This window comes from Rana temporaria, chromosome 3 (genome assembly GCF_905171775.1).
Source record: "Rana temporaria chromosome 3, aRanTem1.1, whole genome shotgun sequence".
NCBI classification, from domain to species: Eukaryota; Metazoa; Chordata; class Amphibia; order Anura; family Ranidae; genus Rana; species Rana temporaria.
In genome coordinates this window covers 393,399,322-393,425,011 of record NC_053491.1, presented here as the reverse complement: position 1 = coordinate 393,425,011, position 25,690 = coordinate 393,399,322, and the positions used below count along the sequence as shown (strand labels likewise).

Here is a 25,690-nt window from a genome sequence, read left to right as displayed (position 1 = left end):
GATACAAAAGAAGATAAGGCGCCTGGTCCGGGGTAAGGTGGCAAAGCTAACAACTCATGCCAGGGGCACTGGAGGGGGACCACCTTGCACCATCCGGCTGACTGCTGAGGAGCGTGCAGTGGCCCAGTGCTTCCACAGGCAGCAAGTGGTGGGCCTGCCTGGCTTTGACTCCAATGAGGAGGCCGTGAGGACAGGTAAGTGTGTTTTTTATATTTTCTATCTGGTGAGTAGCATGTGTGGGGGGGGGGGAGGGAAAATGCGACAAGTGTGTGGATCCTCCAACCTGTGTATGTTTTGTGTCATCCACAGATGGGCAGGAGGGTGCAGGGCCATCTGGCCAGTCTGCACCATCCCCTGGACATCAGGCTGAAGAAGACATCCAGGAAAGCCAGGAGTCCTCAGTGCAGGGGAGTGGCCGCAGCTCTCCCCATGAGGAGGTTGAGGAGGAGGAGGAGGAGGTTCAGGAGGAGGAGGAGGTGACTTCTGGGAATGAAGTACTTTTCCATTTGGAGGAGTCTCCCCCTAGGGCTGGCAGCAGTCAGGCCTCCACCAGGGGTAACCCCTCCCACTCCTCCCCCAACAGGGCTCCCCCCAAGGGTCTCTCCTACTGCCAGGCCACAAGCCTCCTCTGGAGGCAGGAAGGCGACACGCAAGACCAGGAGTGTGGCCGAGGTTTTGCCGGAAAACCTGGAGGAGGGACCAGGCCCGTCAGACCCGCCACCTGGGTCAGGTCACCCTGACTTTGGGACGCATGGAGGAGAGCCTGGCCTCCATGAGAGAAAATGTGCAGGACATGTCATGCAACATCCTGGCAGTCATAAACTGTTTTAATGACCTGCACACCGCCACAGCAGGTGTGGGTCAGGATGTGTGTGCCCTGACCCAGGCTGTGTGTGCCCTGACCCAGGCTGTCCAGGCCAACTCGGCAACCATGAATGTGGCGCAGGGGATGCTCCTGATTCCCCCCCCCATGAGTCTCCCCTGAGGACCCGGGGCCGTGGCCACCCCAGGCAGGGGTCATGCCAGGGGCTTTAGATGTTTGTATTTTTGTTTAGTCAGTGTTTTATGTTTATTATTTAGTTTTTACTGTGATTATGATTTGTTTTATGTTTGTGAATGATGTATGATTGTGGGGGTGACATTCCTGCCGGAAAAGGGGTGTCACCCTCATTTGTGGCGGAAAAGGGTTCCCCGGGACCAGGGAGAAGTGATCCTAGGTCCGTGTGAATGGTGTATGAATGTACAGTAACATAATTGGAGCCTTGGCGTGGCGTTGCTGCTCCCTAGCACCATGCTGTGCACTTTGGTCTAATCCAATTTGATGAGGATGTGATGTGTCTGTGCTAGGGACCACAGTGGTGTGCATGCATGCATTCTCCTTGTGCCATGTTTAATGTGTGGGTTTAACATGCAAAGATGCCTTCTGCGAGGCGTCTCCTGATTGCTGCTCCCTCAGAAGACGGGGTACCCTCGGTCAGGGGGGGATTGTGTGGTTCCGGGGTCAGGTCATCACATAGGGGAATCTCCAGGCCCTTTCTCATGGCGAAGTTGTGCAGCATACAACATGCACCGATGATCTGGCACACAAAGTTTGGGGAATACAACAGGGTACCCCCAGACTTATCCAGGCATCGTAAACGGGCCTTTAGGAGGCCAAAGGTGCGAACCACCACTCCACGGGTACGTGTGTGTGCTTCATTGTATCTTTGCTCTCCTGGGGTTTGGGGATTCCGGAATGGAGTCATGAGATGGGGTCCAAGTGCATATGCAGAGTCACTTGTAAGGGAAAAGACAGGAGGATGTTAGTCATGCATGTGGCACTCGTGATGTCTGTATCATGGGGGCGGACAGTCATGCCTGACACCCATGTCACTCACCAACCAGCCAGCTGTCCCCATACATGTTCTGTTCAAATTCCATTGGGATGTTGCTTTGACGGTATATGTAGCTGTCATGGCTGGATCCTGGGTGTTTGGCACGGACGTGCCATATGAGGTATTGGGCATCGGCTATCACCTGTACGTTGATGGAATGCCAATGCTTCCGATTGCGATATATGTGCTCTGTCTCATGGGGGGGCTATAGTGCCACATGTGTGCAATCAATGACCCCCACGGTGCGTGGGAATTCTGCAATTCTGTAGAAATCACGCATTGCCTTCATCCGCAGGTCCTCCTGGGTGGGTTTGATGATTTGGTTGGCCATGCGTCTGAGGATTGCCGGGATAACCTGGTGCACACATCTGCTAATGGAGGATTGGGACATCCCAGCCACCACTCCACTTGTACGCTGAAAAGAACCACTGGCAAGGAAATGGAGTGTTGCCAGTACCTTGACCAGTGGCTGCACTGCATGTGAGCATTGTGTCTGGCTGGTGATGTCATCTTTCAGGGTTGTGGTTAATTCCAGGATGGCTTCAGGGCTGAATCTGAAGATGCGATACACCTCAGAATCACCCATGCCAAAGATGTCTATGCGTGTGCGGTATATCCTCTCCCGTGCCCTCCTCCTCCTCCGTTCCCTCCTCCTTCTGTGCACATCTAAAGCCACTAGTATAGCTATGACCATGGATGCCCCTGGCATGTTGGCATACAGATTGTTGTACTGCAAGTGTGTGTGCTCAGCTCGTCCCTAACGGTGTTGCTTTAGCTGACTTGCACTCGTCTGGTGCAAAGTTAAAGCTGCTTTTATGAGGGGTAACTTTAGACCGGACGTAAAGCTGATGCGCACATCGCGTAGCCTGCGCCGGACAAACTTACTTTTGTGGATCGCCGTATCTATCTCATTTGCATAGCAAAACAATGGTGCGCCTAGCGTATATTTGCACCCACGATGCGCCGGTGTAGAAAGATTACGCTGGTCGGAAAAAGCTGGTTTTTAGGCGTATCTCGTTTTGAGGATACGGCGCATAGATACGCACGGCGCATATTTACAATTACGCCGCGCATCTCGAGATACGCCGGCGTAAATGCTTTGTGAATCTGCCCCATGGTTTGACCAGTTTGGTGTGGAGGAACTAAAGTGACCCGCAGGGAGCCCTAACCTCAAACCTACTGAACTCCTTTGGGATAAATTGAAATATTAACTGCGAGTCAAGTCTTTATATTAAGACCCTTTAAATCTCTGCACAACAGGACTTCACCTGTCAGAAAGAGTAAAATCAGTGTGGACAAATCAGGTTCTCTTTTACTGTACACTGCTGTTAAAGAGGAAGTAAATCCTGATGGGTTTTACTTCCTCTTTGTTTCCCTGCAAAGGTAAAGCATAATGGGCTACTATGCATCACATGTCACTTACCTGAAACCGAAGAATACGATGTTACCACTGTCCGCAGCTCCGGCGCTGTGTTTGGCCGGAGCCGCGATGACGTTACAATCTCCTTTAGAAACGATACGCTCGCCGTTTCTGAAGGGCGCCTGTGCTGTTGCTAAGGCGCATGCACCATAGACATCGGCACCCGTCTCATTTGTAAATATCTTCTGAACCGTGGAGGTTTGGGAGATATTTCGAGCACCTACAGGTAAGCCTTATGCTGTCTGGCAGGTTGTCTAAGTCACATGACAGGCTGAACAGAATTACAAATATTTTGGTACTTAAGACAGATCATATATGCATCGTAAATGTACAGTATATATACTGTAGCTGCATGCCTGGAGTTCAGCTTTAATAAAATGAAATGGAAAGGGAACCACCAGAGTTTACTTAGTTGCTAATTAAAAAAAAAAGAAAGAAAATATCTATAATAAATCTGAACATTTAATGAAACCAGGAGATTTAATGAAGTTTATTTATACACACTATGTATAATTTTCTCATGGCGGATGACTAAAAATTACCATCATATATCCATTAATGAACTTGGAGAATTTTCATTTTCACAATGTGTTGCAATGGAAACGTTTGTACTGTGAGAGTATACAATTTTTTAGCCATGAAGACATTCGTCTTGAATTTGGAAACTTTAAAGAGCCCTAGTTATTTTTGTCTTATTAAAGTAATTAGGTTGATGAAAGCAGACACTCTTCATTAGAGTTTAACGCAGAAGCTGCGCTCATTTTGCAGAACGTTATTTATCAGTCTGCAGTTTATGAGCTGTGGCCAATGTTAATGTAGTTTCACTGTCGTGTAAATATATTTATTCCTGTTCGAATCAAAGCATTAAAAACACCACTGTTGCAAAATTGTTTTACTTTCTTATCTCAGAAACTCACTGAAAAAGTCATTGTAAGAGACTTTGGATTTTAAATCTTTGTCAAAGAAACCCAGAATGTGGAAGAACTCTTCTTCGGAAAGGTTGATGCCAAATTTCCGTAGGACCTAAAATAAATAAATACATATTTATGAAGATTCTTATTTATCCAGGTCATATATAACTAGCAGTAGTTAGCCACATTCAGCTGGAACTGCTCTGTAACGTTGAAGATGTGGAAACAGAAGAACCTAAAAGAACTTAAAGCAGACCTTTCCGCCCAGAACACTAAAAAGCTCAGTTGCATGCAGCTCTGCATTCTCAGTAATAAACATTGTATACTCTCATTTCAAAATACTGTTTTTGAGGCTGGGGTTCACACTATGTGTGGGCCTCTGGGTCCCTGATCACTGTTTAAGGTCAGAATTTTGGGCTGAATTGGGACCTAAAAACAGAGCCAAAGACACACAGGACTCTTCTTCTGTGCAGCCGTGCTGGAGATGTGTTTACCGGATCTACTGACAGCCGGTTACACTCTCCTGTCACGCGAATTGGATGCAACGAAAATCCACATCCAATTCGCAATAGTGAGAACCCAGCCTTTAAGTGATTGTAAAGGCAGAAGGTTTTTTATCTTAACCTCCCTGGCGGTTTTCCCGAGTGTGGCTCAGGGTTAAATTTCAGTACCATTAGCTGTAACCCCGAGCTACACTCTGGGTTGCATTGCAGGATCCTGGTGCAGGTTATTTACCTTGTCCCTAGGATCCTGTCATGTCCCCCTGCTGTGTCTGCGGGCTGTGTCCTCTGCCAGATGCTCTGGTTGCCAGGCTCCGTTCCCTGTGAGCGTTGCAACGCACGGGGGCGGAGCACAGCGGCAAATTAAAAAAATACAAAATTCATAACACATACAGTACACTGTATAGCAAGCCACATGCTATGGGGACACTCATGCAGCCTTGCTCCTGAACTCAGCCCTGCCCCCTACTCCCTCCTTACAAGCTGTGATTGACAGCAGCAATGGCTACTGTTGCTGTGTCTGAGCCAGTGGGGAGAGCGTAAGAGAGAGAACAGCGACGCTGCTCTTGTGCAGTGTTGGATTGACATTCGGCTCAGGTAAGTATAGGGGGGGGGGGGGCTGGAGCTGCACACCGAAGGTTTTTTGTATCTTAAAGCGGGAGTTTACCCATAAATTTTTTTTTACCCTTACATTCATGCTCATTTTGTCTAGGGGAATCGGCTAGTTGTTTTAAAATCCGAGCAGTACTTAGCGTTGTAGAGAACGATTTTCTCCGCCGCTTCCGGGTATGGGTCTTCGGGACTGGGCGTTCCTTCTTGATTGACAGTCTTCCGAAAGGCTTCCGACGGTCGCATCCATCGCGTCACGAGTAGCCGAAAGAAGCCGAACGTCGGTGCGGCTCTATACTGCGCACCGACGTTCGGCTAGTTTCGGAAAATCGTGACGCGAAGGATGCGACCGTCGGAAGACTGTCAATCAGAATAGGAACGCCCAGTCCCATAGCCCATACCCGGAAGCGGTGGAGAAGATCGCTCTCTAAAAAGGTAAGTACAGCTTCGATTTTAAAAAAAAATAGCCGATGCCCCTAGACAAAATGAGCATCAATCTTAGGGTAAACATAGCAATTTCCCGGTGAACCTCCACTTTAAGAATGCATTATGGTTTAAAAAAAAAAGGTCTTCCTTTAGAACCACCTAAAGTACTCAAATGTCTATGGCCAGGCTGAATTAAAAGGCAAACAACTGGGCCAGTACAATTTTTTTAACCATAAAGTACATGGAAAAAAAATGCAAAACAAATGTACTAAGAATATGTATGGTTGATTTCTCTGTCTTAGCCGGGGTTAACTTTTAGACACAATTACAGGAAAATGCAGGAACGCACACACGCATATGTACCAAGGAACAGAATAGGAAAAAACTCACTGTACCTGTTTAAAATCCGTAATGCTTATATACCCTGTTCTTGCATCATCATAAGACTGAAAGGCCCTCCTCATTGGTTTCCAGCAATCTACTATCTTTGGCTGGATTCTGAGTATGGCATCTGTGAATAAGGCACCATGCAATCCCGTGCTCATCTAACAAGCAATAAAATACAGAAAATAATAATACAAATAATAATACAAAAAATACAGTCTGTTTGTAACATGGTCCATAGTAAATGAGAATATATTTGTTTAGAGGAAGGCAACATCATGAACTCCCCAAAATGTGGGGCCTAAAGCACAAACAGGACGTGGTACCTACAGATAATAACCCCAAATATCTGGCCTGGATGATGCACACTTATGGGGGCTTTTCAGCACATGACCTAATCTGATTTGACAGATGTGCAGGACAACCAAAACTTTTTTTTCATATAATTCTTCCAGTTTTGACAGAAGGGTTACAAGCCCTGTCAGTTTTTTCTTGCTTAAAACATAACAAATAATGAAGGATTCACAATTTAATTTATTGTTGATCATATGAACACATAAATTATCTAACACGTTTCAGGGATTCACAAACAACCCGCTTCATCAGGTCACTTTAACAAGGCTTATATGGACTTTATCCCCCTCAGCGGTATTCCAGAGTCTGGCTCAGGTTGGAATTTCAGCACCAAAAGCGGTAACCCCGAGTCAGACTCGGGATCGCCTTGCAGTGTCCACAGGCAGAGTTTACTTACCTTGTCCCTGGATCCTGCAATGCCTCCCCACTGTGTGATCGAGCGGTGTCCTCCTCGCTCGATTCACAGTGCCCTTGTGCCGCCGAGCTCCGTTCCCTGCGATGTTTACGACGCACGGGGGCGGAGATCGGCGCCAAATTCAAAAAAGTAAATACACACAATACATACAGTATACTGTAATCTTATAGATTACAGTACTGTATGAAATAAATACACACCCCCTTTGTCCCTAGTGGTCTGCCCAGTGTTCTGCATGCACTTTTATATAATAAAAACTGTTCTTTCTGCCTGGAAACTGGAGATTGTCCATAGCAACCAAAACGTATCCCTTTACATCAAAAGTGGTTTTAGACAAAACAGCGATAATAAATTAGAATCACTTGCAGAATTGAGCGATAGTGATTTGTGGGGAAATTCGTCATCAAACAATAAAAGTAATGACAGCGACAATTCTGCAACTGAGCAAATTTCAGTGTTTTTGATTTGATTACATTATTGAATCATTTTTATTATAATTACATTATTATTTGTTATAACTATTTATAGTTATTTATTATATTATAATTTATGATTTTGCTTTTCAAACTTTATCATACCCGGGATGTCTACTAGACTCTTGTTTGGACAGATTTAAGTGAGTTACTCCTAAGAATTACAGGCCTACAGTATAAAACGCCAAATTTCCATGCAAAATAATGGTGCCGCTTTCAGCAACTAAAGTCTGACATAATCATACCGCCAGGGAGGTTAATAACTAGATAAATCTTTAGTTTGCTGGTAAATGGCAATAATAATTGTGCAGCATATGTCAGTATAAGCTGGACAATGAAACACCTTTTGTTTGGATATGCACTTTAAAGCTGAGCTCCTGGCTAAACAAATATTTCCTAACTACAAGAGGCTTATGCATTATTAGTTGAATCTTGCTGCGCTTTGTGTATTTTTTCTAGATCTGCGCAGTAATCGAGAGTGAAAATATGCCTCTGTGCAGGAGCTTTCTGTAATAAAGACCGAACACCACTTTCTTGTGGTTTTCTACAGGCAACCATTAGTGGGGGGTCCCGCTGCACCCCTCCCACAGCTCTGCTCTCTACATGGCATTTTGATGATGCCACAGCTACTTTTTCAAGGTATTAACTTGGTTTGCAAAGGTATTTGGTGAACAGAAAGTAGATTTATACTTCTTGTGGCTAATGAGGGATAAAGCTAAATGAAAGATTCTGTAACTGGGGTTCATTTTAATTTAATGTCCAAAAGCAAATCACAAAATAATGGCATTCCATGTGGATGGTTATCATTCTTTCTCCTCAGACAATCGTTAATGAGAAATGCTATTAATATGAACAATTATGGTGAGCTGTGATGTCACTTTGACTGTTGCTTAGATTCTACTAAATCATGAGCCCATATGATCAGAATAGTGAAAGATAACATGAATAATTGTTCAAATGTTACATAGAGATTATTTGCATTTTAAAAGTGTTGTTAGATTTTTTACACTTGTGTAGGTTAGCTGAATGTTTGAAACAGCTGATTTTTTTGTCTTGTCCATGGTTGGCTTTATAGTGCGACTATGACAGTTGGCTCCATGTTGTAGGAATTAAAATAAAAGCTTATGTATAAATTTAGTGGGTGTCTGAGCTGGTAGTTAGCTCAGACTCTGATGATTAAGGCTATGGCTGTGCTTGGAGGGTTTTCCCATTGTTTGCCTGTGGGTGGCGCTACCACCACAGGCCAATGTTGGAACATGGGTAGGCCAGAGTGTATTGAGTGTTTTTCCCCAGGAACAGCCCAGTGGGAGTGGTCTCTCTCCGCTGGGCATGCTGGGGAAGAATACTTAAGGGGCAGACCCCATTTTCTCAGGTTCTTTGCTTTGTGGCCCTCCTGGCTCGAGGTATGTGATGGTCCATTTTCAGCCCTGGGACCACGTTGGCCCGTGGCTGCATTTCTGCCAGGTAGGCCCAGTTGTCTTGACTGGGGCCTGCACTTTGAAGGTGATCCTGAGCTGTCTGTCCTGCGGGAGGAAGCCACTCAATGCAGGAAACCAGGGGAGGACCTGTCCTAGGGAGGACCAAGCAAAAGGCTGGTATCTCGGGAGAGGCCTGGTAACTTCATTGGAGGATGCACCATATTCTGTGATGCTTTACAGTGTTGCCGGGTTTGCTTAAAGGCTCTAAACTGTACGGCTGGAAAACCAGGTACTAAATCCTGTGGCAGAGGATTCTGGAACAGTTTATTTTTTACTTCCAAAGAAAGGTCTATGGCAGAGACTGTATTCTTTTTATTTTATCCGTGCTTCATCCCGGCTGCTAGACTAGTGAGAGGAGCCTCTTCGGGTGAGGATACCCACACTGAGGAAAGTGGTGAGTGTGATTTTGAAACTTAGAAGATCTACGTTGTGTGCCTGAACCTTCCCCTGATGCTCCATCCCTCTACCTATAATAGTTTGTGTGAAATAAAACCTACAGAAAAAGGATTTACAACTTGTGTGGACATTAAAGTTTCTTAGACTCTCATCTCATCCCCTAGACAATGAAGAGCGAGGTAACGTGCAAGGCCCAAATTTAAACCAGTAGCTCCTACGGGGGTAGTGCTACACTTAAATATCAGAAGCATGCAAAACACAAAGCTTTATAAAGCAAAAAATAAATAAATCACAAAACATACCGGGATCCTTGGCTTTTGCAGTTTTACCCTCTGCAAGAGAGCTGATCCTTGCTGCTTTGGTCCAAGTGTAACATTGCGCAGGAAGTCTGTGTATGACAAATTTCCGTTGTTTCTTAAATCATATTTCAGCGTTAACTGCTCCAGTTCTTGCTTCATCAGATCCAGGTTAAATCTTTTCATGACATCTGAAATAACAACATACCAATAGACAGGCTCAGGAGATACTTGTTATTAGCGATGTCCCAGTTTAGTCAGAACCTGAGGGAAGCTGACACATGATAGCAACCACGGGCTCAATCAGCTGCGGCCATGGAAATCCCTGCAGTCGGAACTTAACAAGGAGTCAGGGATTCAGGCTGATGTTATTGAAATATGGCCACATGGTCATATTTAAACAACGTCATTGACCATATATGGCCACGCAACCATATTGGGTCAATGATGTCACCAGCATCCCTGTCTATTTGGTATGTCCGACTGGTGAGCATTATTATTATTATTTTCCAGCACTGCCTTAACCCTCTTGGGCATGGAGTTCACCTGAGCTTCACAGGTTGCCACTGGAGTCCTCTTCTACTCCTCCATGATGGCATCACGGAGCTGGTGGATGTTAGAGACCTTGCGCTCCTCCACCTTCCGTTTGAGGATGTCCTCCAGATGCTCAATAGGGTTTAGGTCTGGAGACATGCTTGGCCAGTCCATCACCTTTACCCTCAGTTTCTTTAGCAAGGCAGTGGTCATCTTGGAGGTGTGTTTGGGGTGGTTATATTGTTGGAATACTGCCCTGCGGCCCAGTCTCCAGTCTGCTTCAGTATGTCACAGTACATGTTGGCATTCATGGTTCCCTCAATGAACTGTAGTTCCCCAGTGCTGGCAGCACTCATGCAGCCCCAGACATGACACTCCCACCACCATGCTTGACTGCAGGCAAGACACACTTGTCTTTGTACTGCTCACCTGGTTGCTGCTACACACGCTTGACACCATCTGAACCAAATAAGTTTATCTTGGTCTCATCAGACCACAGGACATGGTTCTAGTAATCCATGTCCTTATTCGGCTTGTCTTCAGCAAACTGTTTGCAGGCTTTCTTATGCATCATCTTTAGAAGAGGCTTCCTTCTGCGATGACAGCCATGCAGACCAATTTGATGCAGTGTGCAGAGTATGGTCTGTGCACTGACAGATTGACCCTGCCCACCCCCCACCCCTTAACCCCTGTAGCAATGCTGGCAGCACTTAACTCTATTTCCCAAAGACAACCTCCTGATATGACGCTGAGCACGTGCACTCAACTTCTTTGGTCAACCATGGCAAACTCTGTTCTAAGTGGAACCTGTCATGTTAAACCACTATATGGTCTTGGCCACAATGCTTCAGCTCAGTTTCAGGGTCTTGGCAATCTTCTTATAGCCTAGGCCAGTGATGGAGAACCTTGGCACCCCAGATGTTTTGAAACTACATTTCCCATGATGCTCAACCACACTGCAGGGTGCATGAGCATCATGGGAAATTAAGTTTCAAAATATCTTGGGTGCCAACGTTCCCCATCACTGGCCTAGGCCATCTTCATGTAGAGCAACAATTCTTTTTTTCAGATCCTCAGACAGTTCTTTGCCATGAGGTGCCATGTTGAGTTTCCAGTGACCAGTATGAGAGAGTGAGAGTGATAACACCAAATTTGACCCACCTTCTCCCCATTCACATCTGTGACCTTGTAACACTAACGAGTCACATGACACCGGTGAGGGAAAATGGCAAATTGGGTCCAATTTGGACATTTTCACTTAGGGGTATACTCACTTTTGTTGCCAGCGGTTTAGACATAAATGGCTGTGTGTTGAGTTATTTTGAGGACAATTTACACTGTTATACAAGCTGTACACTGACTACTTTACATTGTAGAAAAGTGTAATTTCTTCAGTGTTGTCACATGAAAAGATATAATAAAATATTTACAAAAATGTGATACACGTTATGGTTTAATAGAATAATTTCTATAAGCGAGACACGTGGAGATTTATGTGGTTGATAAGATTAACTGAGTGGGTGTGGGAAATATATGATAGTGTAGGCAGACATATAGTTAATATTTGCTAATGGGTTACACCATACACATATATATTGTTTTTGTACAGAGAATATTTCCTTAAATCATTAATGGCTTTTTTTAAAAAAAGGGCTGCATCTGTCCTATAAACCAGCATATGACTGCATAGTTGGCCCAGGGGCATGAGAGAATGATTTGCAAGGCTCCACCCACTATTCTAAAGTATAGAATAAACTTATTTTTGCAATAAGTGTTGGAAGGAATAGAAAGAGAAAAAAATGGGACTTCATAGGCACAACCAATAAATAAATAATAAAGTCCCATTTTTTTCTCTTTCTATTCCAAATTCATAGGATGCGGCACTGGTTATACATTTTGTATCCACAATACCACTCTGTGGTGTGATACAATCAATAATTCCAAGTGTTAGAAGGAGACATGTAGATGTCCTCTGTTTTCAAAATAAGTTAGTGTTCTTCGTTCTGTTTTAATGGGCTTTTGACTCCTTATAATTTGAGAATAAAACTCACTCTGTTCTACAAGATCCAGTTTTCTCCTGGTTTGGTACCACCATGTTGCCTTTTACACAGTAAGAGAAGGTGATGTCAGGGTGTCAATCATAGCTTCATCTATCAAACACACCACTACCCCTCCTGTGACAGTTATCGGTCACTACAGTGCATTGTCAGTGGCCAGGAGGTGGCTAGTAATACGATGGTTTAGCTCAGTGTTTCTTAACCTTCTTAAAGCGGAGTTCCGGCCACAATTTCACTTTTTAAATATAAATACCCCTGTAATACACAAGCTTAATGTATTCTAGTAAAGTTAGTCTGTAAACTAAGGTCCGTTTTGTTAGGTTGTTACAGCATTTAGACACTTTATAAAATAGAAATTGACTGGGGCCATCTTAAGTGTGGGCATCATGAAGCCAGACTGTATGACTTCCTGGATTTCAGCCTTGCAGATCTCACACATGCTCAGTGCTGCACAAGCAATGTAATAGTTTTCAAATCAGGTTTCAGCACCTGTACTGTCCAAGTCACATGATTCTTCGAGACTGGGGAGTGCACAGACTCCTGGTAAGTTACACCCACTACATTCCCAGGAGTCTGTGTGGTGAAGCTTAAGCACCTAGGTGCAGGAAGAGGGAAGATTAACTATTCTGCATAGCAACAACACTTTGAAGGCATCTAAAAAAAAAAAATTCTTAAAGGACTAATGACATTTTTTTAAAACTACTGATGTAATGTTATATTTATGGGTGGAACTCCACTTTAATCAAGGCAGCCCTGATAATTCTGCACATTTTCAAGACCCTCGGTTTTGGGGCAGGGGAGAGGGTAAACAAGGATGCTGTGCAGGTGCCCAAGGTCCCCCTTATCAACCAACGTCATTCTCTCCATCGGATTCGTGTGCTAATTTGGGCTTCAAGATTTTTGCCTTGCTAGTCCTAATATAATATCCTCTGCCTTACTGACTGAGGATTTCTGGACTGCTTTGATAGACATACTTATTACCGAATGTGCCTAGCCCAATACATTTAGCACTGAACCACCGCGCTTATACACCCCCGGACCCGAATTCTTATTGCTTACCAGCAATTGATCGCCTCAACACCATTATTTCTATAAACTCGTGTCTTATGAGAATATACCTACATTAGGCTGGAACAATACGAACTGTATACCCAGCCACTGTGGGGATAACTGCACGATTGTCGCTTGTTTACCCCCAACGCGGCCTATTTATGCAATATCTTATGCTCCTGAGGAAGCGCAAAGCGCGTAACATGTAGAGCAAGCCCTCCATTAACCTCCGGATTACTACACGGGATATACAACTCAACATCGTATCGTTAATTGTGCTTTCTAAATGAAGCTTGTGTATAATGAGATTGTATAGTTGTTGTTATTATGCTTGTAGTACCAGTCACTGACCTAATTTCTATAATTGATTTTATGTCCGTTTGATTTTATGATATTTCATATTAAATTTCTAGTTTTCTATACAAAGTGTACTGTGTGCCTTTAAAGCCCAACTCAATAGTTTTCCATTCAAATTCCTGTAATATCGGGGCGATGGCACATTATCAATAGGTGCATTCGCAGTATCACCTTGCGTTATATGCACGTTAAAATAGGCCCTTTTTCTTTACAACTTCGTTGGATGTTAGGATGCTGGCAGCTGGAAGGTTGTAATGGTGCACAATTAAAACCCGTGGCTTTGTGTAACTTAAAGGTAGGCTTGATCAACTCGCTGGCCTACAGAAAATTTTTGGGCAATTTGTAGCCATTTTGCTAAGGCTTCCCTAAAGAAACCTGAAGGCACCCTGGTTTAAAAAAGACTGGTTTAGCTAATGACTTTTTATAAAAAGTTGAAATCCAACAGTAACTGTGCCATTTAGTCTACTTGAGAAACAGAGTGCATGTGAAAAGATCACTTTAAGTAGTCCCAGCCCTGGCATCAATGACTCCCACTTCTGCAATAGGGCAGTTACAATGAAGATTTTAGCAGAGTCATAAAAATCACAGGGATAATAAAGAAAGGGACAAACTTGTTGTGTTCTGTACCTGAGAAATCAGAAGCAGAAACTTCTCCCTGCTTTTCAGGATCTTTTTCCCGGAAAGCTTTATGTACATCTTGCCAGCATTTGGTAAGATTTGTTTTTAATCTGCTTTCTATCCGCTCACAGTTTATGATTGGTGTAGAAGGAGGGGCTGCGGTACGTGGCCTCTGTATAGGAGTCTATGAAGAAAAACAAGATAGATATTACAGAATACATGCTTAGTACCAGAAAGAAGGACATTCCTAACACACCGACACTACCTACAGACAGATTTCCAATTATTTCACGAATTTACAGCAAAAATGTTCTAAAACACTATAGAGTTGTAATACTAGATCTAAACATTAACTGGAATAATAATAGTTTGTTATAAAAACATGTATTGTGAAACATATTTTTTAAAAATACTTTTGGGTCTTTCTTGCGTGTAAGGCCTCGTGCACACAACCGTTTTCCTCGACAGAATCCATCAAGAAACTTGGTGGCAGAGCTTTTTTGCTGAGGAAACAGTCGTGTGTATGTTTTTCGTCGAGAAAACGGTCGTGGAACTCGACGAGAAAAAAAAAAAACAAGTTCTCTTTTTCCTGTCGCGAGTCTCAATTTCCTCGTCGTGTTTCTCGTCGGGCTGGTTTACAACGAGAAACACGTTCGTGTGTATACTTAGAAACCCGCGCATGCTCAGAATAAAGTATGAGATGGGAGCGTGCCTTCGGTAAAAGTAACGTTCGGAATGGAGATAGCACATTAGTCACGGTGTAACAGACTGAAAAGTGCGAATCGTCTCTCACTAAACTTTTACTTAACACGCAGTAACATGAGATTAGCAAAAGCAGCCCCAAGGGTGGCGCCAGTGGAATCAAACTTCCCCTTTATAGTGCCGTCGTACGTGTTTTACGTCACCGCGTTTGAGAATGACGAGATTTTTGTCTTGACAGTGTGTACGCAAAGAAAGCTTGTCAAGATTCTCGACAAGCCTAACAAGGAACTCGTCGAGGAAAACGATGTTTCATTTACGATGAGTTCCTCGGTCGTGTGTACGAGGCATCAGTGTTGCTCTCTACTGTGGTGTCCTCATTACCCCACCAATCATCATCGGGAGGGCAGCTTCAGTATGAGGAAGCAAAACTATCTCTACCAACCAAAATGGCGGTGAACTCACCACTCCTAACGTGCTCCTGCCCATTGAAATGGGCAGCGCCGCCATACCACCGACAAAACGCCGCTGTAGCGGTGCATTGCGGGCGGTTTTAACCCTTTTTCGGCCGCAAGCAGGGGTTAAAAGCGCCCCGCTAACGCCCAAAATGTGCCGCAAATCCGACAGTAAAGCGCAGCTAAAAATAGCGGTGTTTTACCGCCGACGCTTGGGGTGGCATAGTGTAAAAGGGCTCTAACACTGGGGCACTCAGAATCTGTTGCAGCTGTGCATCCTGGACCTTTAGATATCAGATTTTTACATTATATATATTGTAACCGAGATCCAGACGAGCCTAGCTCAGTTACACAGCTTTAACGTGGACTGTTTAGTTTGAGATCTCACACAAATATATACACCAGAATGACAATACAAACTGTAACCAGAAACCTAATTAACATGACCTAATTAACTAATCGTTTAGACAGCATAGGTAACTCAGAGGCATGACATTTCAGGACAGACTTGCCATCTTTTAGCTCAGAAGACACAATCAACATTATCATAAATATAAACACAGCAAACCTTCTCACAATAGCAAAAGCTAATTACAATTACAATACAAACAGTGATCTCCCCCCCCCCTCATCAGCCTAGTAGGCAACAAACTACAGTAGGAGTAGACTGTCTGGCTCCTACTCAGTTCTAGAGGAATGCGATCAGCACTTTATATATATATCCTGGGATATATTGTGGATAAATATTACTGTTATATTTAAGTAACCACCTTCTCATTGTCCATTAAACAGCTATCCATCAGTTTTCTCATTCGCCCTGTGCCCCTAATAGACACAGGGTCACTTAGGCTGCATTCACACCTGAACGCGGCGTATTGTACCGCGATTTGCCACGACAAATTGCGGCGTTTTGTCCCGCGATTTGCCGTGGCAAAACGCAGCGTTTTTTAGCCTAAAATACGCCGGAGGGGTGATTTCACATTGTCGGCTATGCCGAACGCCGAAGCCGCCTGGAAAAAAGGGTCCGGGACTTGTTTTGAGCTTCAGGCGTTCGGCGTGGAGATGTGAACCATCTCCATAGCCGACAATGTTAAATCACCCCTCCAGCGTATTGCAGGCTGCAATAGCGTCGGGCGTAAAAACGCCTAGGTGTGAATGGAGCCTTAGACTAAGGAGGTTCACGGAAAGCTGAAACAAGGGTTTCCCAACCTCTCCAAGGGATTCTGGGTTCCACTGGGCCCTCCCGTCACAAAGTTGTCAATTAAAAAAGTAAGGAGCATGATAATTGTAAGATCACTATAAAATGAGCCGTACTTATAATGAATAAAACAATAAAACCTGGAAGCTGATTGGTTTCTATGCAAGCGATGCACCAGAGTTTGCACTCTCCGGTTTTGTTTAATATTCCCCCTCTAAGTCTGTGGATAGAATTCCCTAAAATCCTTGTATCTTTTCTGTAATTTGCTCATAAACATAAGGATTACTTACTGTAGGTTTGCTAGCAATGGCTGGAGCCGTTTTGGGGCGTATGATCAAAGAAGCTCGGCTCTTTGTGGTTGATGACTTAGGGGCTGGTTCTGTATTATATGATAATTGATCTTGTGAAGGTGTTTCTGGGATGCCATAGTTGAACTTCCTCAAAAAATCATGATATCTGAGATTTCCGTATGAATTTACGGGCAAGCTGTTCCAAAGATTTTCAAACTGTGAAGAAACCCAAACAAATGTAATAATAATAGATTACCCCCGGCTAACATACTAAGTAAAATGCAGTAGCAACAGATTCATTATTATACACAATATAACTTACTTTTTATGGTTTCTGATACCACCTTATAGACACTGTATGGAATAAACCTTGTCTGGCCCATTGTTGTCATGTATGCTAATAAACACCCTTGCTATCGATGAGCATAGGCTATTGTTGAGATGATCATACACAACCCCATTCCTTCTCTCAATAAAATTCAGATTAAATTACTAACAAATAAGTCACTTAGAAAGGGAAAGATTATACTTACCTGCTCTGTGGAGTGGTTTTGCACAGAGCAGCTACACTAGGGTACCCCGCTGGTGCTCCTGGCCCCTCCCTCCTGTCGAGTGCAGCTTGCTATGGGGGCTCCCAAGCCACTGCTCTGTGTGTCCATTCACACACGGAAAGCGGCTCGGTCCTACCCCAATCTCTCTTCACTGGCTGTGATTGACAGTAGCGGGAGCCAATGGCTCCTGCTGCTGTCTCAGCCAATGAGGAGGAAGAGACCCAGGAGAGCAGCTGCTCTTGTGCACATGGCTGGATCGAGATGGAGTATTAAGGGGAGGCTGAGGGGCTACTGCACACAGAAGGTGTGAATGCATAAAGGTAAAAAACCTTGAGCCTTTACAACCACTTTAAAGCATAACTAAACCCCAAAACATTGGCGTGGCCGCGGCATGAGCGAGTGAGGACGTGCTCTCTCTGAGCTCCGTGAGACCCGCGCTCTACTCGGCACACACGGCGATTCCCAGGGGGGATTTTTGCACTAAAAAGATGCCACCGAAGCGCAAGTCATCCCCGCAGCCTCAGCGGACACCACGGGGAAGCTCTGGCTCCTTGGATGCCTTCTTTGGGACTGGCGGTGAGACGGCAGGCGCAGCCAAGATGGCGCCCGGCACCCACGCTGCTAGGCCTTCTTCCCCCATTATCTCCCCGCACGTGCAGGCTTCCACCCAGCCTCGCTCCCCGTCCACCTCCGGCTCTGAAAGCGCTGATGAGCGGGGGAATGGAGGGGACCCTTGGGAGGATAAGGACATCCGCTCCCATATTCTATCTCTCCCCACCAAGGTTGATCTGGAGCGCTTTGCCCATAAGATGGAGAAGGCCCTGAGGCAAGACATCACAGATCTGCAGACTGACACAGCCCACCTGGGAGGCAGAGTGGAGACCCTGGAAGCACAATGGGAAGAAACCACCCCAACCCTGCAGGCACTCACTGAACACTGTAAGATGCAGGATCGCAGGCTTGAGGCCCTGCTAGATCAAATGGACGATTTTGAAAACAGAAGCCGCAGGGTGAATATTCGCATCAGAGGCCTACCTGAAGCGACAGGCCCGAGGGAGATTGTCCCCACCTTACAGGGGGTCTTTAAACAAATCCTTGGCCGCCAAGCCCCTGATTTTATTGAAATAGATCGGGCACATCGTGCCCTACGCCCCCCCTCAGAAGATCCGGATAAACCCCGGGACATTATATGTAAGTTACATAAGTACTCCCTCAAGGAGCGTATTATGACTCAGGTCAGGGGAGTTCGGCACGTGGACTTTGATGGTGCGCAGCTGACCTTTTTTCCGGATCTGTCCAGACGCACGTTGATGCAACGCAGGGCACTAAAACCCCTTTTGGGGGCTCTCCAAGATGCTCAGCTGACCTACCGGTGGGGCTTCCCGTTTAGCCTGTCGGCTACAAAAGATGGCCAGTCGCATACACTGCGCACCAAAGAAGACTTCCCCCGATTCCTGGAATCCCTGGGGCTTCCCCGCGTAGATATCCCGGACTGGAGGGCCTCACCGGATATACCACTACCTACTCGCCCCGGACAGTGGCAACCGGTCCGCCGCCGCAACCGCCGCCGCGGCACCAGGAGACACCCCGCTCCCCCATTCCCTGCAAGGAGAGGCGTGAACTGTGGCCTTAGGGACCCCTGGCCCCGGTGATGCTTTCCTTCATCCTCCCTACCGCTTGTTGTCTGTTGGCATTGCCGGATGAACTGTGGCTTCTATTGTTCCTGGCACCAGATTTGCCTTTTCTTCCATTTTATGCTGCTGACATATGCTGGATGACATTCCCCCCTGACTGCCGTTATAATATTAGTCTCCCCTGGGCCCAGGGGTTGACGCTAATTTGAGTGATACTCGCGGGCCACTGGACGGGCTCGCTCTCTCTGTGCCTCGTCACTAACCCCCCAGTAGGCCGACTCCATTGGAGTCATGCTCCCTTTTTGGGGACAACCTCTGCCCGCTGATCCCCGCCGCTTCTCCTTTTTTGGGAGGCGGGTGGGATCCCCGACCAGGGGCGATACTGCACTAAGTTATGCCCATTGGGCATTATGTTTTTTTTTGTTGTTGTTTTATGGTTTTCTTTATGTTCCTTCCCCATCCCCTGTGTTTCCGGTACTTAGCATCCGTTATAACCGTGCTCTGTTTCCTAGGCTCCTTAGAGGTTCGGTGACTTCTGTATGCACCTATCTGCTGGCGAGGTTGTGTGAAAGGTCCCTCCCACGTCCAGTTCCAGAATATCTGAGATGGCTGATGTGAAAGTCGTATCCTATAACGTTTGCGGACTGGGCTCACCGATGAAACGCAGTAAGTTGTGGCTTGAGATGAAACGCTTGGGGGCACATGTTCTTTTTTTGCAGGAGACACATTTCCGCACTGACTCGGTCCCCCGCCTTCCCACCCACCTTTACCCCATGTGGTTCCTTGGCACTTCCCCCCGAACTAAATCGGGGGGGTGGCCATTGCGATTCACAAAAATTGCCCCTTCATTGTTGAGGACCAAAAACTAGACCCCAATGGCCGCTTTGCTTTTGTTAAGGGCTCCATCTCCGGCCGCAAATATACCCTCGCTACACTTTATGCCCCGAACAGCGGTCAGATTTCTTTTCTGGACTCTGTTTTGGAATCACTGTCTACCTTCCGGGATGGGCACCTCATCCTGGGGGGGACTTTAACGTGTGCCCGGACCCCCAAGTGGACACGTCCTCCGGTCGCTCGGGACACTCATTCGCCTTTTTGAAGCGCTTCCGGAAGTCTCTGCAGGCCCACCATTTGGTGGACTGCTGGAGACTGCTGCGCCCAACGGACAGGGACTATAGCTATTTCTCAGTCACGCACGATGTATATACGCGCATTGATCTTCTATTGATGGATCAATTCTCCCTGGACTCTTTGGCTGGGGCTTCTATTGGCTCCATCACCATCTCCGACCACGCGCCGGTGTCCATCTCCCTGCGTCCCCTTTCGGTGGAGGCACGGACATGGTCATGGCGCTTGAATGATGGCATCCTAGATGATGCGGTTGCCCAAAAACGGGTCTCCGATGCTATCTCCATGTACTTTGCAGAAAACATGGTTGGTGAGGTAGGCATGGGATCCGTATGGGAGGGCCACAAGGCAGTGGTGCGGGGAGAGCTGATCTCACAGGGGGCTAGGCTCAAGAAGGCTAGGGAGGGTGAACTACAGACCCTACTAGCTAAACTTCGTGTAGCGGAGCTCACACACAAGAAAAACGTCGCCCCAGCACTGGCGGTGGAGCTGGCCTCCCTCCGCCGGGACTTGGCTGACTTATTGGATTCCAAGATTAGGGCGCGGCTGCGCTATATGACCCACAAATTCTACGAATTCGGTAATAAATGTGGAAGGATGTTGGCGCGGGCCCTTAGAGGCCAATGGGACGCGGGACATGTACATAAATTAAAATCGGCGACGGGCGCGTTGGTGGTTCATTCGTCTAAGATAGCGGCGGAGTTCCGGGATTTCTATGCCCAGCTTTATCACCTGCCTGATACGCTGCCTGGCATATCTGAATCGCAACGGGCCGCTAGAATACACCAATACCTGGAGGAGGCACAATTCCCACGGTTGGAAGCCTCTGTGGGCAAACAACTTGATGCCCCTATTACCGTCGCTGAGATTCGGGCGGTAGTGAAGGATCTCCCTAACGGGAAGAGCCCTGGCCCTGACGGCTATACTAATACCTATTATAAAAAATATCTAGAGGAACTGTCGGGACCTATGTGCAAGTACTTTACAGCGCTGGCCTCCGGCACGGCTATGCCACCTGAGGCGCTGCTGGCCCATATTTCGGTCTTGCCGAAAGAAGGGAAGGACCACTCCTTACCGGGTAGCTATAGGCCCATATCGCTTCTGAACACTGATGTTAAGATTTTGGCCAAAATATTGGCCAATAGGCTTAAGCCGGTACTCCCGTCTGTTGTCCACCCGGACCAAACTGGCTTTGTTATGGGCAGGGAAGCGAGAGACAATGCGAATAGGGCACTCCAGCTGATCCACTGGGTGGAGTCGCAGGCGGCCCCACAACCGTGTCTTCTGCTTTCAACTGATGCCGAGAAGGCATTTGACCGGGTGGACTGGACGTATATGAGCATAGTTTTGACCAAACTTGGCCTGGGGCCTAATATGCTGGCCTGGGTATCCTCACTGTATAGCTCCCCATCCGCCAGAGTTAAGGTGAACGGCCTGCTATCAGACCCTTTTCCGATTAGCAATGGGACACGGCAGGGATGCCCGCTAGCACCCCTTGTGTTTGCTTTGACGCTTGAGCCGCTGCTCAGCCGGATTCGCCTCAATAGCAATATCAGGGGTTTTACGGTTGGCCCGAGGGAACATAAGTTGTCCGCCTATGCGGACGACGTGTTGTTCTACGTGTCTGAACCTCTGTTGTCCCTGCCTAACATCATGGCAGAGCTGGCAGAGTTTAACCTCTTATCTAATTTTAAGATAAACTATGCCAAGTCTGAGATCCTATCTCTGACCATTCCCCCGGATTTGCGTGCACAGCTGCAGGCTTCTTTCTCATTCACGTGGTGCCAGTCGTCCCTGAAGTATTTAGGAGTTCAACTACTAGTGAGCTGCACCCAGTTGTACGAGTGTAACTACGCCCCGCTGCTCTCGACCATCAGGGTGGACCTAAAGAGGTGGGATAAGGCGGCCTTCTCATGGATGGGCCGGGTCAGTGTGCTGAAAATGAATGTGCTCCCCAGAATTTTGTTTCTCCTACAGATGGTCCCGATTGCCCTGCCCAGGGCCTTCTTCTCAAGCCTCAACAGTCTATTCATCCAATATATCTGGAGTGGGAAGTGCCCCCGGTTGGCCCTTCGCATTCTGCAACGCCCTAAATCTGCAGGTGGGTTGAGGGTCCCTGTGGTGAGGAGGTACTACGAATCAATAGCCCTTCAACGCATTTTGGACTGGTACCACGGTGTCCAGCACAAGGTGTGGGTGCCCTTGGACAAGTTCCTGGCGGGGCGTAACCTATCCCACGCCCCGTGGGTGCCTGGAGAACACAGGGGTTTGTCAGGGCTGGTGTCCCCTTTTGCCGTCCATGCTCTAGCGATCTGGGATGCCTTAAATAAGACGGGGAGGCTTGCTTTGCCGACTTCCCCGCTGGCACCCCTGGGGGGCTTCCCTTGGTTCGCTCCCGGGGAACACCCATCCTTTTTTCGGACGTGGACAGCGGATGGGGAGTCCAGGTGCGGGAGATTTGTCCAGGACCGGGGGCTGCTGTCCCTGGCTACGCTGAGGGAGCAATATGGTCCTTTCCTAATGGATGAGTGGCGCTATCGGCAACTCAGCCATTTTCTCACAAATCTACCCCAGGGGGTCAGGTCACCAACACAGGCGTCCCCCTTCGAGCGCCTCTGTATGTCCCAGGAGGCTATTCCCCATGCCATCTCAGTGCTATATGCCCTGATACACTCCCTACGGGAGGATGGGAAGCCCAGGTTTATAAGGGAGTGGGAGAGAGACCTGCAGCACAACTTCACTAAGCCGCAGCTGGACCACATATACAGACTAACGCACTCGAGTACGGTTGATACAAGGATGCAAGAAAATAGCTATAAGGTGCTCACCAGATGGTATAGGGTCCCAACTAGACTTGCTCAGATATACCCCTCTCTTTCAGATGCATGTTGGCGGGAGTGTGGCCAGAGGGGCACCTTCCTGCACATTTGGTGGGAATGCCCCAAACTGTGCCCCTTCTGGCAAGATGTCCATGCCCAGATCAAATTGATCTTGGATGTGGTGCTCCCGGACTCTCCCTTGGAGTCCCTGCTTCACTTCCCTACGATTCCGGTTAGTCAATATCGCAAGTCTGCACTGCCTCATTTGCTCAATGAGGCCAGACGGCTGATTCCGATACATTGGAAGACGCCTACAATACCGACCCGCTCGGAGTGGGTGAGCATGGTGAACAAAATTATGGAGGCAGAGAAGTGGATGGCGCAGTGCAAAGACAAATATGAAAAAATTATACTCGATATGGGCGACTTGGATACACTATGTGGGACCTGAGGAGCTGCCTGTGCCTGGACCCCCCCATTGGGTGTCCCCCTCTGGAAGGGGGCCCAGTGCAGGAGGGGGGAGTGCCGCTAGGGACCCTGATGATGCTGCAGTGGGCTGTTAGAGACATAATGGAAACACTATAGTTTACTTAATGTCTTTTTGATATTGATGCACATGTACCGGAAGTTACCCCCTCCCCCTCTCCCCTTACCCCTCCCTTACTGTATGAGTCCCCCTTTTTGTTTTTCCCTTCCTTAGTTTCCCCATGGCATGTGGGTCCGAGGCGCAGAGGCTTGTTTTGATTATCCTGACGGATGGAGGAACTTCCCTCCTACCGGGGTATGCTTGGGTGGTGCGGGTGGGTAGATCCACTATGGTAATAGCTCAGAACATACCCCGCATATGATGTTCACTACTCCCCAGGCCGCACTTCCAGGTATAGGCATGCCCCGGAGATGCTCTTTGCCACATATGCTTCGTTTGACAGCCCGGGACAGGATCCCTATTGACATGCTAGGGGATTGTTACATTTCCTGTATTCCATTTGCTGGGCCATGTTGGCCGACATTACATCTGTATGTCTGTTTTTCCTATGCAAAAACTTTTTTGAAAATAAAGATTATATAAAAAAAAAAAAAAAAAAAACATTTATTTTATATTGTAGCTTGCCAATCATTAAATGTGGTGGTAGCACTGGTTTAGTTTTTCAGGTCTTTATACCTTTATTTCCACCTGTACCAGTGGCACGCCTCCTGATTTAGAGTGGCTACATTCACTCCTCCACTGCATCAATGGAGGAGCAATGTAGCAACCCTTGGACAGCATCATTGTCAATAAGTGGAGAGTGTGTTGTTGGACAGCCTAGTAATTTACATGGAATTTGCATTAGTGACTAACAATGTAAAGGCGTACTTCAGCTAACACTATTTTAGCAGTTACATCAATAGTTTTTTTTTTATGGGGAAGGTTGTTGGTTCATGAAGTTTTATATAAGTAAATAATAGCTGACCATTGTAAGTGTTAAATGGTTTGTCTCATCCCTCTAACTGCTCCCTTTAATGGACAGCTTGGCTGTTAAAGGAAGTTAAAAGAAAACAGGCTTAAAGCGGAGTTCCACCCAAAAATGGAACTTCCGCTTTAAGTGCTGGTGACCCCCTGACATGCCACATTTGGCATGTCATTTTTTTTGGGGGGGGAGCAGGTACCCAATTTTTACAGGCACCCAGCTCCCACTTCCTCCCCTGGTGCCGCAGTACTGGAAGGAAGATCACCTCTCCCTCCTTGCAATCTTCTGCAACACATGTGGCAGATGACAATCTGCTTCTTGTGGCAAATGACAATCCGCAACGTGTGGCAGGTGACAATCCGCTTCTTGTGGCAAGTGACAATCAGCAATGTGTGGCAAGTGACAATCTGTAATGTGTGGCAGGTGATGTGGCAAGTGACAATCCGTAACGTGTGGCAGGTGGCGTGGCAAGTGACAATCTGCAACGTGTGGCAAGTGACAATCCGCAACGTATTGCAGGTGATGTGGCAGGTGACAATCTGCTTTTTGTGGCAAGTGACAATCCGCAATGTGTGGCAGGTGATGTGGCAAGTGACAATCCGCAATGTGTGGCAAGTGACAATCCGCAATGTGTGGCAGGTGACGTGGCAAGTCACAATCCGCAACATTGGCAGGTGACGTGGCAAGTGACAATCCGCAACGTTTGGTAGGGGACTTGGCAAGTGACAATCTACATCTGATGACAGGCGACATGGCAAGTGACAATCCGCAATGTGTGGCAGCTGATGTGGCAAGTGACAAGCTGCATCTGGTGGCAGGCAACGGTGGCAGTGACACGCTCGGGGCTCCCACTGATTCTGCATTATGGTGAGTTGAACTATTTCATTTTATATAACAATGTAATAACAGAAATAATGCGCTTCAATCATCCTGACACCATAACAACCAAAGTGCAGGGATGATTGAAGCGCCAACACCAGCCATTTCCCCGATAAATTGCCCCCAAAAAAACATATTTTCTGGCAGTGCCCCTCCCGAGTCTAGACTCTGGATCCGCCCCTGCCTCTTACCTGGTTATCTGTAAGCAACATGAAATTCCTGTTACAAAGCTCACGGAAGTCTTCTTTGGAAATGACGGAAATGCCAGCATAATCTATGTTTAGGAACTCCTGAGCGATGGAGTTAAAGCGCGCCGTGATGATTTCTTGAATGTGTGTGAAGATGTCCTTCATTGTCAGCTTTTGCCCAGATCTTGGCCTGACGGCTCTCTCCACTCTGTCCACCCAGGTGGAAACAGGCTATGAGAAACAAATATC

General features: G+C 46.7%; 1 protein-coding gene across 1 annotated transcript in view; it reads right to left on the bottom strand.

The window, feature by feature from the left end:
• Window positions 1–4,171: 4,171 nt before the first annotated feature.
• The window catches only part of EFCAB6 (EF-hand calcium binding domain 6), a 257,858-nt gene continuing 236,339 nt past the window's right edge, over window positions 4,172–25,690 (bottom strand). Inside the window, exons 27-32 of the mRNA XM_040345822.1 lie at window positions 25,445–25,672; window positions 16,795–17,010; window positions 14,162–14,336; window positions 9,543–9,727; window positions 6,136–6,285; window positions 4,172–4,317 (exon numbers count right to left, since the gene is read on the bottom strand). Of these exons, the coding sequence (XP_040201756.1) occupies window positions 4,195–4,317; window positions 6,136–6,285; window positions 9,543–9,727; window positions 14,162–14,336; window positions 16,795–17,010; window positions 25,445–25,672 (1,077 nt within the window). The 3' untranslated portion in view covers window positions 4,172–4,194. The remainder of the gene's footprint in view (window positions 4,318–6,135; window positions 6,286–9,542; window positions 9,728–14,161; window positions 14,337–16,794; window positions 17,011–25,444; window positions 25,673–25,690) is intronic.